We start from the raw sequence: 16,832 nt of genomic DNA on the forward strand, positions 1-16,832 counted from the left end.
CAACCCAGCTGAGTTAACTGAAATCTGTAATGGCCTGCTATCCACAGTGGGTCATATACCTTTGCCATGAATATCTCTATGCTTTTAGGCATGAGAGCCTTAAGTTTTACAGTCTTGGGCTTCTTGGCATAGTAGCTGACTGGGTTTCTTTTTCTTAATTTTTTTTTTTAATTATTGATTCGCTGGGTTGTGTATCCTTTTCACAACAAAGGCTTGTCCCTAAAGTCCAAGTAGCGTAATCTCTAATGGATTAAAAAACCCAGAACTACAGGAACTATCAGTAGCAGGGGGAAAGCCTGATCTAAGAGGGAGCAGAAAGTCTTATTTTTCACTGTTTTGTCTTTCTTACTCTGTTGTCTAGCAATCACTCTGACCTATACATCTATAGGGAGTTATCTGATTTTTAACAAAATCTGTAAGACATACGGCAGAGGGTGTTTTCAAGCAAGCATCTGAAGTAAAGGTTTATGAAAGTCACAGCACTTTAATCTTTTTTGCTAGTATTATTATTTAATATTATTTAATATTTAATATTATTAAATATTAATAATAATGAATATTTAATAGAGGAGCAAGAAGCCTTCTACTGCTGCTGAAGTCTATTGTCAACTCCTGGGCTTGAGGCCATCAAGGGCTTGGCATGGCCCTCCGCTCCTGGGCCATGCAGGCTTATGAAGTGGCTGCTTTCTTCTTTTGTCTTCTCATACCACCTACTAGGTGCTGTGCAATTAATTCCCCTCAGGGCAGAAGTTGTTCATATTATTAACTTAGCTAAAAGGGAGACTATTGCATGTGCCATTTTCTTTGGAGTAACAGGTTAGGGGATGTTTATTCCTTCCCTCTACACCCTGTAGGCTTGCGTACATGCTGGCCCGCTCCCAGCTATTACTCATTTCCCTAGAGAGAAGGGCTATGTTATGCCTGAAAGATGATAGCCTGAATAAAGTTGGATCCCTCTTGCTGGGGGAATGCACTGAATCTTGCAGCTGACTGTCCTTTATTAACCCAGCATTTGTCTTGAGAAGTCCTGGTGAGGTCATTAGTCTGGAAGGCCACTAAACTACAAACCTTAAGCAGAATTGCATTTCAGGCCAGGAAGGGAGACTGGATCATATGTTGAAGAGCAGAGCCATGCAAGCAGAGGCTTGTGTTAACCCTTACAGTAGTGTTTCAAGACAGAAATTTCTGTTGCTGCATCCACTGACTTTTTTTTTTTTCCGTCCAGCTTGACTGATGGTAGTTAAAGAGGAAAATGAGAGTTTTAGCCTTTGCTACACAGCAACATACATACTTTTTATTCTCTGGCAGCTGTCCCTGTGTGTACAGACATACTCACCTGTTCAGATGATTGAAGGAGAATGAGGGTTCTTCTGTGTCCATAGTGTTGCAAGTACAGGGCATCTGTACATAAACTGTCTGACAACAGGAAAATTTTAAATTGGAAAGAAAGACAGTACAGACATGTTGTTTTCTCTGCACAAGCTGAGAGCAGTACAGAGGGAATTTTATTGTCTAAGTGTCAAAGGAAGCAGGAAGAAGTATCAACATGAGGGCCATGGGAAGTGCAGTAAGAACTAAATCTAAATACAAGTTCTGTGTTGGATACATAAGAACACAGAACCACACTGATTAATTACAAAAAGACACACATGATATTGTTCTTAAAGAAAGAAACCTTCCATTTCTTAGTTCTGAGCTGTACCGGTGATAAAGATGTAAATGGTTTTGGAGCACCCTATCGGTGCTAGAGTAGAATACTGATGCACATGGAAGGGGACCACTCTGGTCCCACTAGCACCATCTCAACCCTGACCTGGAGGGGAACTCTGCTTTGCAGAGATTGCAGGGGATTTAGTAGCCTTCTGGGCCTAAGTTGAGTTGCTCTTGAGCAGGCGGGGACAGGGCACCACTGAAGGAGAGTGGCTGCGATACAAGTAAACACCTGCTCAGAAAACAGACAAGTATTCCCTAAGGAGTTCAGCTTGGCTGTAGAGGGACCATCTCCACCTTGCTCTGGGAGAACAAACACCAAGCCAGAATAGCACTTGCTTTCTTAGTTTAAGTTATGAACCCATAATGCAGGTCTTAATATTGGACAGGACAACGGTGCAAGACCACTGGAATATGGGGTATTATTTCAGCCAGACTTGCACAGGGAGTACGCATGGGACATAGGGCACCTCCTGCTTATATCTACTGCCTGATCATCAGGACCACTTAAAATACTTACAAGGAGCACTTAAAATACTTACAAGGAGCAAGCAGCTAAAGCAACCACCTGAAGTGATTAGCTACAGCCACTGGAGCAAGGTCAAGCCCATCTAATCCAGACTCTTGCCCTTTGGCATGATAGTTTCTTAAACTCCCCAATTTTAAGGACAGTCATGTTTCAGTCTATACAACACCACATGTGAGCCTACCTTAAGGGGCAGGCACCTGATTAAGGCTTTCACCTGAAATACTTAAAAAATTTTTCATGTTAAGCAGATCTGGTAACAGCAATACAGCTACTGCATGAACAGAAACTGTTTCAACCACAGTTCTGGAGTCATTTATTCTGGTAGATCCAAGCATACTACGTACTGACCCATACAGCGGCACACAGGTAAAATAGTCAACTGGAAAAAAGCACTCCACTCCCAGCTAAAACACTTGCTAACATACCTTAAGTTCCTAAAGACTCATTTAGCTTATCATATCAGAGTTTAAAAAAGGGCTAGTGTGTCACAGACTGGTGGACACCCAACCCTGCTGTTTAGTATATGAAGATTATGTCAGAGAGACACCACAGCAGAAAGTTTTGCTCACTAATCCATTCATCCATTAAAAAAATTGCAGTTGGCCAGGTATCAAGGGACTTGTCTACATAAAAGTATAAAGAGAAACTCTTATTTCAAGATTTGCATTACATTTAAAATAGTTTTGCCAGTAGTAGGTCAGCATTTGTTCAAGTCTTACAAAGCTCACCTAGATTTCACATACAACATAGGCAGTGTCTATCCATTCCTCCTGTATGGACGCAGTTCCCTTCCACAGAGTTCAGAAGGATTTGTACTGCAGAAGAGACATCAGACAAGACCTACTGAACAGTGAAATTTACACCCCAGAGCTACATGAACAGTTGTATTAATATTTAACATTAAATAATAGGACTCCTCAAGATCCATCTTTTTTGTTCTGCAGGCACTAACGAGTATGAGTTACAGCCTAGTTGCTTTTCATTCCTTTTCTGTAGCTCTAAAGACTGCAGAAGTGAAAAAGACTCATCTCCAGCCTTTCTTTCCTTATGGTTAAAGGCAGACAGACCAGAAGCCAGAGCAGGTGGAGGAGAGAGGAAAGAAGTGGAAGTGCAAAAGTTCATCTTTCATTGTACCCTCGGGTTTCTTATGGCATAAAACTGGGTTGCACTAATCCTTTGTGTCGCAGGGGGATGCTGTCTTGTTTGTTAGCAAGGAAGCTAAGCTTTGTATTGAAGTGATGCATCCTGTTACAAAGAAGGGGGGAGCAAACAGAATAATTGTTTGGTCATTTTCCAGTTTCTTGCACCATCTGCCAAAGCTGCAGATACAGAACAGTAAGGGGCAGGAATTCTACCACACAGAGAAACATAGCAGAAGGCTTGAAATAGTAATCCTAGTAGAGGGCTGGTGTCTGCTCCTGTGTCCATCTTGAGAAGTTGTCAACATTAGATACATAAGAAGAATTAAATGCCTCCTAACATACATAATTGTGCAACTAAATCTTGAAAGAGGATATTCTTGTCTGGCTACAGCTGAGGTTTAAGAGACCTTGAACTCTACCTGTCATTCATTCCTTAAACATCCACTTCCTTTGGTTTTCTAAGCTATTTGCCTTAGTTACATCCTGTAGGAAAGCATTTAATTACCAAGTCAAACAAAGCATTTTGTTTTAAGCCATTCTGCCCCAAGTGATCTAACTTAGCTGCTGAGCATCCCTTTTGCCTTGCTCTCAAGAAAGCATCATTAGCTTGCAGCTGACCACTCACTTGCCTCATCTGTTTTGAACACACTTCCCCTCCTTTCCATCTAAAAAGGCTCAAGTCTGTCCAGATGTTGAATGTGCTCTCTATTAAGGTACTAATTATTCTCAAGAGCTTTCCAGTTAGTCAGAATTAACTAATCAACCAAAGTCATGGTGAGGATGCATCCTAGTTTTATCTAAATGGCTTTTATAATTTTTTTTTCCTGGATGTCATCCACTTTAATAAAAGCTGACATTCAGTCTCCCTTGCTGACTGCTGCTTCTGTTTAGTGTGTGATTCACAGTGGCACCTGAGCTTTCAGTTCGCTGCATCGCAAACATTATCAAAGGCAGTTTGTGGCTTCCAAGTGACCCATATTATTTACAGGTAACTGTGGTACCTTCACATCTAACATCAGCATTAGATCATTAAATATGTTAATGTACAGCCACATAAAATTGACCAGAGGACACATTCAAGTGACTGCTTGGCTTGCTAACGCTGTCTAATTTCTAATTTCTACATTGCATGTAGCTGGAGTGCAAGGGAGGGGACAGGTGTTGCACTGCACTGTGGAAACTGGCATCTTCTGGATTAAGTTTATGTTGGATCAGCAGCAAGTTCTGCCACCTCCCTATGTGTCGTCCTCCTGGTCGTACAGAAAAATCCTGACTACAAAGAGAGCTTGGGAGCACAGACTGCATTGGTGTGGATATAGAACCTTGCAAGTTACATCATAGTTAAGGATGTACAATTAGGAACCTGTAAGGCCTGAGTTAAATCGCTTGTGGGTGGTGCTTCAAGGATTAACACTGCTTTAACTGGACAGAAGAGCTGATTTGTTTGGGGATAAGAACGCATCCTCTGCCGCCAAAATAGCTCTGCTTACATGAGAGTGTGGCCCAGCAAGGCTGCATCAAAAAACCTGGTAGAGCTGATCTCCATCACGCTTTTAACAAATTCCCATGAAAGCAGCAGCCCAGTTCTAACAAAATTAAATACGTACTATTTCAGGAAGTTTAGCTCCTTGTCAGTGCTGTGATAAAACAAGACTCAGTTTCTCTCAAGGATACTCCCACTCCCAAGCTCAGTTTTTGCATCCCCAGGATCTGCGCATCCAGATCACTTCAAGGCCATGCTGTTCCGACTTCTGGCAGCCCTATTGTTTCCAGGCCCTAGGCCTCAAAGAGAGGTCTGACAACACTCTGGATTTCTGACAAGCATTACTCCGCTTAATCAGTAGTACAGCACTCCCTGGAAAAGAACTGTAGGAAGAGTCAAGGCTGTAAGCGAGCAGAAAGGCGCAGCCCAGCCCTTTGGGGAAGGCTGTAGCGTAAGCGGTGCTGTTAAATACTGCAGCTGTCCGAAGAGCCAGAGTGTAAGCACAGCTCTGGGACTGGGGAACTACTTTCAGGAGGCTCCAGGCTGAGCTGCCAGGAAAGCAGCTGCAATCTCCTTGAGGAGGGCTTCCCACCAACAGGTGTCTGTAACTCTAGCACTAACACTGCAGTCAGGAAGGAGCAAGACACTTGTGGAAAGGAAAAATGCTTGTAAAACCTGTTCACATCATTAAAACCTTCTTTAACTATTTACTGTTGAAACTCATACCTCAGTAACTAGAGTGCTTTTTGCAAGCTTTCACAGTAGCAGTCACTAGAAGTTGATAGACAGAAGGCTGATGAAGACTCAAAACTTCAGGTTTCCACCAGCCCCTGCCTGCCCCTGCCTCTAGGGCTGGGATGATTGAGGTCTCCGTGCCTGTTTTCATATGGCAATGGCATTGGCCTATCCTGACCCACTTAACCACAAAAGGACTTACTACAACAGCTCACCAGCATCACAACAGGTAAAGAGGCTCATCATCCCACTGTCTACCCCCCCAGAGACAATGAAATGTTTTGAAATAGGCAGGACTAAACACACAAAATGTGGTTTCTCCAGATGAGAGACCCTTTTATGATCAATCAGGCTGAGCAAATTCAGCCTGGTCTTCACAAGAGCGATGCTAAACAAAGTGTTCATAATGACAAAACCAGGAGTTTTTGCACAAGATGCAGGGACCATCCCATTCCAGCATCACTTCTCCCTCAGCCCTGCAGGCCTTGCATGGATTGAAGACTTCTCTGCAGAAAGGGAAGAAGTACTGTCGACAAGATGCTTCATGTACGTGCTGTCAACACAAAAAACTCGATAGCAAGTCTGCTGACCCTGCTCATTTCATATTCTTCCTGCAGCAAACTCCCACCAATGTACACTTTTTTTTAATTTTTTCTTTAAAAATACTTCTTTCAGTGAATTAAGATGGACACCTCTCCCAGAAACAGGCAGGTGAATCCTCTGGGACCCATGGGATCCAGCTCTGGGACTGGCCCACTAGGAAGTACCTGGGAAGATCAGCACTGTGTTCCGCTCCCGCTCCCCTGCCCCCTTTGTCAGAATCACTGCAGGTGGATCCAGGTCCCAGTTGTGGCCAGCGAGAAGTCTGTGGAGCCAGGCACACAAGGCACAGCTCTTCACACCCGAATCTGGTACCCATTGAGGTCTGGCATGGCTTTGGAATCGGTAGGCTTCTTCTCACCAGATGGCCTGTGAGCAAAGAGGGTAAGAACTATTTAGAAACTGTTTTTCAGTCAGGAGGTGCTGCACATAGAGATGGCTGTGCAGGAAAATGACAGGAAAGCTTCAGACTCATCCTACACTATTGAGGGCAGGATTATTCTGCAACTTCCAGTAACTCCCAATGATCTCCACAGAAGATAGGAAGAGTAGGAAATTCACTCTGGTAGTCCAGATCAATTTCAGAAAAACTTTCTCACTGACAGCAGTGTAATTTTTGGAATCTCTTTGGGGCACAGGTTTGTGAGACACCAGAGCTCAGACCAATGCATAAGATTAAATATCAGCTACCAAGATCACCATCTGTTTGAGCTGACTTTCTCCTCCCTACCAAAACAAAAACCCCCAGCTGTCGCCCCGCTCCCCGAGCAATGATAAACTCATGGAGGCACAGACTAGGGAAGAATGCTACTGCAGGTCAGAAAGGTATCCCCTGTTATAAAGAACCCAAATAAGACATCAGAAGGATCCAAAATCAGACAGCAAGGTGGAATCTTTGAGTAAAACAGGGATGGTCTAGATAGGCCTCCTGCCCAGGAGCCCCACTCACCGTCGGTCCCCACGACTGTTGCGCCGGTGGGGGCTGGCCTGACCTCTCTGTGGGGAGGAGACATCTTTCTTTCTGTCCTTGGTGGGAGATGGTGGCCCAGTTCCTTTGCCAATCTGCCAGAAAAATTACAAGTAAGAGCAACATGAGCAGAAAACCAATAGGAGTAGTAACAAGAAAACACAAAGCCTAACAACAAAAGATAAAAAGGCAAGATAAGTGCATCAGAAATGTAAAACCCAGAGAAACCAAGCTACAGTGACAACTATGGCTCCAGGGACTGTATATAGTCCAAACTAATCACAACTGCAGTGCTGTGCAAGCATCCATTAGGGGAACAGCCTGTATATGAAGGAAAAGAGCCCCCAGCCTCCAAGTCTGGCTGTATTCTACCACCATCTAGGAGATCCTCCTGCCACATCATTCCCCCAGCACACCATCAGCCAGGCAAGACAGCTGATGCAGCAACAAACTACTTCTCCATCCTTGCTGCTTACCTTCAGCCTCATATCACGGGCATGTCTCTCAAGCTCTTTGCGGAAGTCTTCCCGGGTTAGCTTGTCTAGATCCAGGATGGAGTGCTTCCACTCGATCTGCTCCACACTGTGTGGGTCATGGGACACACAGTGGCCCAGCTTCACCTTTTTGAGAGTGTGCCAGCAGCGGCGATATGCCTCCTCAAAGTCAAAGATGAGTTCGCTTAGTGTGCGGAAGACGGGTGCTTTGTACATGAGCTCCTCACGGCGGCTGATGCCCAGTGCCCCATAGCGGCCTCCAAAGTTCACCCCCAGCACAATGTGTCGGAAGTAGTTCCCTGAGAAGTGGGTTTTGAAGCTGATGGGGAAACGGTCCAGCGTGGTCATGTTGTTGGTGAGGTAACTGACAGCAGCCACTATTCAGGAAACAACCAGTGATCCCATTTGCTTGACAAGACACTTCCTTCCTGCTCCAAACCCTCCCAGCTGGCTCAGCGGGCTCACCAGGGATTTGGGCATCACATAGGCAGGATTTGCTCTCCAGATCTAGGGTCCAGCTCATTGCAAGCAGCCCTACTTTCATCTGGGTCATGGGGAAACAGACTTGTCCTCTTCAACAAGACAATCAACAAAGGGAAGTTAATTTTGAGGCGGTTTTGTGATGCAGAAGTTGCAATGCTAACACCTCCAGGGCACTGTATCCCATAGCTCCCAAACTGTTAATGCTGTAGCATTATTCTTCAGTTGGTTTTAATCTGTTTTACAGAGTACTATTTCACACATGAACTGAGGAACCTTCCGGAGAAAATAATCATCAGACTACCCTTCTGAACCATTCACTTGCCATTTCTACCCCTCGAGGTGGCTTTGCCAATGTGCATCAAGAATCTATAGCCTGAGTGACATAGACTAAGCCTGGAAGATACCTAGGAAAGATGTGTATTTTAAGACAACACACATCTAGAATTAATAAAGGTATTGCCTAAGCAGTGTTAGACATAATAGTAAAGTGACATACACCACAATTAAGAGTTGGGGAGGATCCCTAACTTATTTCAATGTAAGGCAGGCAGGCAACATTGCAGTAAGTGAACAATGTTATCCACAAAGGACCTCCAAGCCTAACTGTAGCTAGTATTTTTGCCCCTCTCTAGATGTTCCTTAGATCCTTCCTATATCTTCTACTCACGTGTAGATTTGTCCAGAGCAGCACCACCCTTCTTGGGGAAGGAGGAGCAACTCTGAAGAACTAGTTCTGATATTTCAGAGAATTGCTTGCATTTGGATTTTATTGGTAGGTTTTTTTGGGAGAACCAGGGAGGGAAAACAGAGACATGTGAGGCTTGGTGATAATATTATCAGCAGCCTCAAAGCATCATAAAAGAGCAGAGGAGAAAACACAAGGATGGGCAGACACACACAATTCCAAGAGGAAAGGATACATTCCCAGGATCACAGCTTCCAGGCATTTTATTGGCAGGGCCTCTTTGGTCATTTCTTTGGCCAAGTCCATCAGCCTGCAAAGTGGAACAAGGGAAAGACAAGGACAGTTACAGGGCTTGTGCTATGCAGGTATGGCCAGTTCAGCCCTTTTGCACTATATATGTAAGGCAGATTTCCAGGAGAGAAGGTGGCCCACTGAGGACAGGGAACAGAAGAAAATATCTTCTTTATGAAGATATGAAATCCAAACCAGGTCTCTACCACACACACTCACTCCTTAGAAGGAACTCCCTTCAGTGAGTCACAGCAAAGCTGCCTACTAGGCCAACCTCTGTTCCCAGGGAGACCACAGCACTTGGCACAGTGAGTTCTGGATGGACACCAATGTGACCACAAGCAGAAGCCTCAAAGGACCAAGAGCCAGCAGCATTTACCTCACAAGGTTCAAGGACAGTGGAGCCTTCTTCTCTGGCATTAACCCTACTCTCCATTTAACAAATACCGTGGAGGAGACATTGCACTGATTACAACACAAGATCTTTGGCGTCACATTAAGTCTACGGACTAGAAGCCAGTCAATACGCTGGCCAAGAGAGTCAATGAACATCATGTGCTTATCTCCGGGAACTTATGGGGCACAGCTCTTCCCAAAATCTGCAGTCTTCCCAAAATCTGCATCCCCCTTGTCCTTCAAAGTATGAGACACCAGAAGCTTAGTGAGCCTAAATTCTGCAAAGGGACTCACAGGAGCTATGATGTTAGTCCTGTAAAGATACTTGGCTTTTACGAAGCTTGTTTAGGGCAGGACCTGATTTCAGAATCCATCAGAAGTTCAAATGGTAATGTTCCAATTAGAAGCAGGCAGAATCTGCACATCTTTGAAATACATTTACTTTATTTTAATGCATTTACTGATTCATGACAACAAAACCTACTCTTGTCCTTGAGAAAGGCCAGATGCAGCTCTGCCCAGCCATGCCCTAGGCAACAGACAATAGTCACCTAAAGTAGGACCTAAAGTAGGATGGAGCTGCAGTACTGAAAGCCCTAAGTGCCACCTAGACCTTGGCCAGGGGATGGAAGAAAAAGCAGGGGATATCGCAAGGCCCCAACATCTTAAAGCAAGGATTAGATGCTGTAAGGGCTACCAGCACTTACCCAGTCAGAGGTCTGCTCTTCTTAATCTCAAAGAATTGTGTCCCAGTGTGATTGTACCTGGAGGCAAGAAGTTAAGGGTCTGGCAGCTTGTAGAAAACCTCAGACAGAAAACCTGTCTGAAGAACTTTCACGTTAGTTACTATTCTCACAGCAAAGTCAAGATCTCACAAATACAACAGCAATGCAAGAAACTCCCCACCTCCCTATCCTGCTTTTCTCCCATTTCAAGTCCCTTGCTACTTCCACTGTATTTCCTTCTTGTCCATTTTTCTCTTTCTCCTCCCCACACACAGGTTTCCACTTCATTTCCCAAAGGTCCATGCTGACAGCACGTGCTCTGCTCAGCTTTCCAGCTACCAGGGCAGAACAAAGTCTGACAGATCTCTGCCTGCTCCGGTCTGCACAGAATGCACGGAGCACTGAAACATTCATGGTACCTTATTCTAAGACTGATTAGGACCCAGTCCAGAGCACAACCACCTGAGATGGGTGCCAGAAAGTCTGCCACCTTTCCTGGTTTTAGGGATAAAGCCACAGCTAGCTCTGTATCTCATCAGCGAGATGAGACTGCTCTTGCATGGCCCAGGACTGCTGCCCAGCACAACAGGGATGGAGAAATCTCATTCCCAGGGCCCAGTCACACAGGCAGCTCTGCGTATAAAGGGGCAGGATACCACAGATGCACAACAGCAGGGTGGCTGGCTGTCCTCTAGACAGCTACAGAGGAGAGTGTTTGAGAGGCAGTTTTCTCACCACTACAGCTCATCTATGCCTTAACAGTGAGGTGACATGGTTTGTAGTCAATCTGAGACCTGACTGACAGAGTCTCAGAAACACAAGTTTTTAACAAAATGGCACTGTAAAGCCACTGACCTAGAAAGGTGGGTAGTGGGAAAGGACCTTGACAACATGCCCATTTGGTACATGGAGTGAACAAGATCAGAGGTAACTTGGGCAAAAAAGAAACAGAGGAGCAAAACAAACCATCATCTTTAGTCCAGCTTCCTGTTTACAGGGGGCAAGATTCGGTTCCCCTCCAGCTACAAGAGAACAAGCTTTTCTGTTCTTCACAGGGAAAGAAAGTCCTCTTGCTCCCTCTTCGTGGGTTATCACACCAGTGACTAAGGTAACAATAAAGGATACTGAAGCTCCCTGATGTAGCGCTGTACAGCTTCCAGGCGCTCAGGGATCGGGGTGGACGGCTGGAACACAGGCACACTTGGTATGGGAATCTGAAATGGGGAGCAGAACATAAATCACTGCTTCCAAACCTCCCCAGCTTCTTGCTGAACTCAGAAGCACGTAGCTACAGGAAGCGTGTTCCTCTGAAACTACCCCCTTTTTGCAGCCCAGAGTGACCATACCAGGAACATTCCTCTGTTCCCACACTGATAACTGGGAAGGGATTCAGAATGAAGAGCTGCAAGAAAAATTGTGTGAAAGGGTTCTAAATTTCAGGCAATGTTACCTTGGAAGAATTAGATAAAATTAACTGACAAGGCAAGATGCAAGACAGGAAACCTATCACCCGAGGGAGCTTGTCCTCATTTGAGTATGCAACGTGGAAGGCACAAAACAAAAACAAAGGATGGAGAGAGAGGCAAAAACAGAGAATGAGTTTCCATGCTGGAATGGTCCTGTAAGCAAGGATTGCTCACTGCCTCCTGGTGTCTGAGGTGAGTTGGCACTGAGTAGGACACAAGTTTGACAGCATCACGATTCCCCATCCTGCAGTGTGCCTTGTTTTGAATTACGTGGTCAGAGAATGACTTCTGAAAGTTCGCTGTTCAGACTGCTGTCCCATTCTGAGGCCTTAGCCTTACGGCTCCAATCACATTTTCCTCACCATTTGCTCCACAGGGGATAACTGCAGCCTTGTCAGCAGCTGAGAAAATATGTCTAAGGAAAGAGAAGGGTCCTGTCCGCAGGACAAATATAATGGAGAAGACAGATATTTGGTGTGACTGACAGGCTGAGAGAAGGAGCCCAGCCACGTATCCTTCTGAAGGGTAACTCATGCCTTGCACACACCCTGCTGATACCAGACTGCAGCTTTTCACAGCAGTTTGGTTTTTAGCATTTCAGTTCCTCCTCAGACTTCCCCCAGAGCTGGGCTATCCCCAGCTAAGAAAGGGTGAGTCAGAACCAGATCTTCCCTTGAGCCTTCTACTCCGCTGTGCACTCCGCTGGCCATGGTTTTGTAGTAGCAGCACTGCTTGGCCACTCATTGCCCTCTGTCTATTTCTGTGGCCATTCATTTCCATACCTCCTTCTTCTGCCCTGGGTTGGCACAAGTGACTGGTGAACCAGGTCAGGCACCTGAACCAGCTGAAAGCTGAGCCAGCAAGCAGGGGTAGTTTTCAGTCAGATCAGTTCCCTCTCCTGGTTTGCCACATGGTCCCACTCTGCTTGTGCCCACACAGCTCAGGGGCCAGAGGCCGCTTCACCTTGAGACATGGGCTGTCGCTGCCTCTGGAAACTGTAATCTCTTAAGTGTTTTTCAGTCTAGCTCCAAACACCATTAGCAAGTAAACACTGAGCTAAACTAGTCTCTATGCATTTTCTCCCCTGTGTTTTGATCTTTCTTTTTTTTTTCGGAAAGTAAGTAGTACCATTTGGCCACTGGTACCCATTTTCCTAGCACTTCTTGGAGATGCCAGTTGCTACCTCCAGTGCTTCATTTCCATACCCTGCTTGGAGCAAGCAGAGGCACCGGCTGGCTCACTTGCAGGAGATGGCACAGGAACGGCAGGAGCAGATGTGAAACTGGGTTTGTTCAGCCACAGCAGGAGCAGGGAAGGCTCCAGAGAGCAGCACAGGGATGGAGCCATCTCTGGAACCGCACGAGCTGAGTCAGTTTGGATGCTGTGAGCTGACACTGAGTCATAGGAAATCATTTCCAGGCAGAAACAATGAAAAGAGGTAACAACCAGGACGGGCTGAGTATTTAACCTAACTATTTAACTTTGTTTCATTTCTTCAGCGTAGAGACTTTTCCTGCTTTTTGAGTGGAGACAGACGGATTAAGTGCGTGTTGACAGCAAAGACTGATGATTCTGGGTAGTTACTCTTCCCTTTACTAGTACAGACCCCCAGATCCCCTTTTCCACAAAGGGCTGTGCAACACTGAGGCAGCGTAATGGCAACCAGTTCAGCAGGGGACTAGTTAATGCAGAAGAGCCTTCTGCACCTCAAGTAATTAAACTGATGAAAGTACAGGCTGCTCTCTCTCTCAGATCTGGGCCTGCAGCCCAGACTGGGCTACAGTTTCTTTTGCATCAGGTCTATAGCATTTTAATGGGGCAATAGAAGCAGGAGGAGAGGAATAAGGTCTCCATCCCTCACTCCCGCACTGACAGGATGGGAGACTCTAATGCTTTGTTCTTACCCAGCATCATCCACCACACATCTCAGAAGGGCTATAAATATTAGGCAACCTTCACAATCTTCCAGAAAGCTGAGAGGAATTTATTTGTAACATAAAAGATAGGAAATCAGATCTATTTTGCTTTCCCTTTAGTTATTCTGAAAGCTGGAGAGAGAGTTAGGAAGAGAGCCCAGAGTTCCCAGAGCACATTCCTCTGCCAGGCTTAGCAGACTGACTGAACATGTCCTTGGTCCCTCATCACTTGTGTGGAGGGGTTGCATCACCCCACTCCCAGATTTATGCACCCCATCAGGCTGGCTGTATGCATGGGATTGGGACTCTGCTTTTAGAAAGGGCATCCCGAGAACAACAGAGATTTTAATGTACTAAGTGGGCCCTGCTATACATGAGACAAGGCAGGAGAGAGGCACAGACAAAGCTCCTCCCTTATCCATGTCACAGAGGTGCTTTTTTGGCCAGCCTAGTTTAGCAGCAGTTTCTTTTATGGTGCTTGTATATATCCAAGCCCCTTCCTAATCTTCCTTTTGCAAGCAACATGGGAGCAATACCAATCCCAGTATTTAGCCTGACTAAAGAAACTGGAGTTTTTCCCTCTCTCTGTCTCTGAGCCCATTAGATGGAACTCTTCCTGTCTTTGCCCTCATAACCATCTCATTTAAAATCCATCATTTCTTAATGAGCCAAACACACATTACTTTGCATTTCCAGTGTGCACCCATTTGATGATCCCAGCAGCTCCAAGCAAAGCAATACCCCACCCTGTTGCTAGAAAGGAAACAACCTACAGGAGGGTGGCACTCTTAAGCCTGGCATGCATGGCCAGTGAGCTATGTCCTGCCACCGTGGCATGGCTCATGATGCCCGTTCACCCCAAATCTCTGGAGACCAGAGGAAATCTCCTAGCTCTCACACCCCAGTGAAAGACACAGCCCCTGCTGCTGATATGTGAATTTATTTATAAAGTCAGATCACAGCCTCCTGCAGTTATCGTTTTACAGTATTTGGTTTATGGACAACTCTTCTGAGAGTTATTACCCCTAACACTGGCTACTGTTGAGGGCAAACAATTTGGGAGCAGGCAAACCACTGTCCCATTCCCAACACCTAAAAAGGCCTATTCACCCTCCAGCACATGGAGAGTACCTGGCTTTTCAGAGAAGCCAGCCCTGTAGAGTACACTCATTGTCCTAATTGCATCTGTTGCATCAGCCATTCAAAGAAACTTGATGGCACAGAGGTGTGTGGTGGTATAAGCAGCCCTCAAAGATAAAAACACACCCCTAAAGGGGAGAGGGAGCTAGGGAAACAGAGCCCATCCGTCCTTGCTGTTTCCTGCATCCCAGCATCTTCTCAGCTGAATGCCTGGTGAGCTTGGGAATGGGATCTCAGATTGCCGAGCACTGAACAGTTTATAGATCTGGTTCCCAGGGGTGCCAGCAAACGCCAAAAAGAATGGATAGTCCAATTTCACCTGTTATGGCTAGAGGAGCTCATACTGCTTGTGTCCCCTAACTGTAACCCTCTGGCACCGAGACTATAAAGTAAGAAGAGTGGAAGTACTTCACATTAAGACCAGAACCAGAGACTGAACACTGTATTTCGCTTCCCTCATACACCGGACCCTTGTTTGTGAACTTCTTTCTTCCCCTTCCCTCACCTCTTCTGATCAAATCAGCCCTTCTGGTTACAAAATTAAGTAGTGCATGTTCCAATTGATCTGAAACGTGTTTTCAGCCTTCACCCAGGCTCAGGACAAAGTCAGAGGAGAGGAAGGAAATCTGGAAAGGAAGGAAAAGTCTAGTGGGGTTAGAATAGAGCCTGTAATCAGGATTCAAAATTTGTTCTGGTTGCTGCCACAAATGCCTGTAACTCTTCACTGCACAAAGGATGTTCCATCACATGCTTCTCCAGAGTTCCTCGTGGAAAGCACTACGGATTGCCTCTGCACTATACAGTAGCATGTTCTTGCATAGTTCAAATTACCTTCCCAAGGAGGTAAGTCCTTGCTAAAAAAGCCCGAGCAGAAAAGGCTTCATCTTGTATTTGAATTTCCTGTAAGTGTGATGGGAATACTCTCATAACCCGCCAATGGAGTGAAACACCAAATGTTTGCAGCATCTTTTGTTCACAGGATGCCAATGAAAGGAGGAGATTTTTCTCCCGCCTGAGGTGCAACACAGATAGCAACAATCACAAGAATTCACATGCAAATGATACAGTGTTGCACAACCTTAAGTGAAATGATCATCGGTTCTTCTTTTCATTGAGTTCAGCAAGGCCGGGAAGGCTTGAAAATCACCTCTGACCCTACACGAGCAACAAGCCTCTGGAAGCGTTCACTAACTCCTTTTAAAACTCTTTGGCATCAAGAGTGCCTTTTCTGACAGGCACCGTTCTGTGCAGGAATGCCCTTTGGTGTGGGAGCCTACCCAAACCTAATTTCTTCTGGTTCAAAGACTCACCTCTGCCCATCTCACCCTCCCACCTCAAACATCTGGACTCTTCTACATCTAACTCTCCTCGTCTTTTTATCATTTATCCAGTCTTCCTCTTTAGGGCAATCCGTCTCCCTCCCAGGAGGCTCGCACATTACCCTGCGTCTGAAGTCCGTTTTCCAGCAAGGCCTCAGAAGAAGAGGGTGCTGCTGGCCCGCAGCCACCCCCCCGCACCCCGAGTCACAGCCTGCCTTCGCCTCCTGCAGGAGCACCCCCGGGGGGGCCCTTTTCCCGAGGGATCGCTCCCGAGCTGGGGAGCCCGGACTCCCGAGGTTGGGGGGTAGGGGACAGGGGAGCGAGCCCTCCCTGCGGGATGCCACCGGTTCCCCCTCTCCCCTTCGTGCGCCCCGCAGGGGACGGCCCGGCCGGGCGCTGCCACGGGCACCCGCCCCGCACCATCCCCGGGGTGCGTGTGTGTGTGTGTGCGGGGGTCAGGGGGGGGGTCTCACCTTGGGCAGGTCGGCGGCGCCCCGGATCCTCTGCGCCACCCGCTCCCCCTCGGGGTGGATCCTGCCCACATGCCGCCACATCCGCTCCCAGGTGGGCTCGTCCACGGGCAGCCCCCCGCGGTTGACGAAGAAGGGGACGCCGCCGTCGCGGAGATCCTCCTCGCCCTCCTCCTCCTGCTGCTCCTCGTCCCGCGTCGCCGCCGCCGCCGCCTCACCGGACGGGGGTCGCCTGGCGGCGCCCGCGGCCCCGCCGCCCCCCGGCATCGGCATCGCCGCCG

The 16,832-nt window shown here is 46.7% G+C and overlaps 1 protein-coding gene across 1 annotated transcript; it reads right to left on the reverse strand.

Moving 5' to 3' along the window:
- Nucleotides 1-1,464: 1,464 nt before the first annotated feature.
- VASH1 (vasohibin 1) lies at nt 1,465-16,826 on the reverse strand. Its single transcript, XM_014941707.1, has 7 exons — nt 16,555-16,826; nt 11,366-11,454; nt 10,223-10,279; nt 9,064-9,138; nt 7,643-8,024; nt 7,149-7,261; nt 1,465-6,568 (listed from the first exon to the last, which is right to left on the reverse strand). Exons 1-7 carry the CDS (start codon nt 16,822-16,824, stop codon nt 6,496-6,498), a joined length of 1,059 nt encoding a protein of 352 aa, XP_014797193.1. The 5' UTR covers nt 16,825-16,826; the 3' UTR covers nt 1,465-6,495.
- Between the last annotated feature and the right edge of the window lie 6 nt (nt 16,827-16,832).

Source organism: Calidris pugnax, unplaced genomic scaffold (assembly GCF_001431845.1).
Source record: "Calidris pugnax isolate Ruff unplaced genomic scaffold, ASM143184v1 scaffold56, whole genome shotgun sequence".
NCBI lineage: Eukaryota > Metazoa > Chordata > Aves > Charadriiformes > Scolopacidae > Calidris > Calidris pugnax.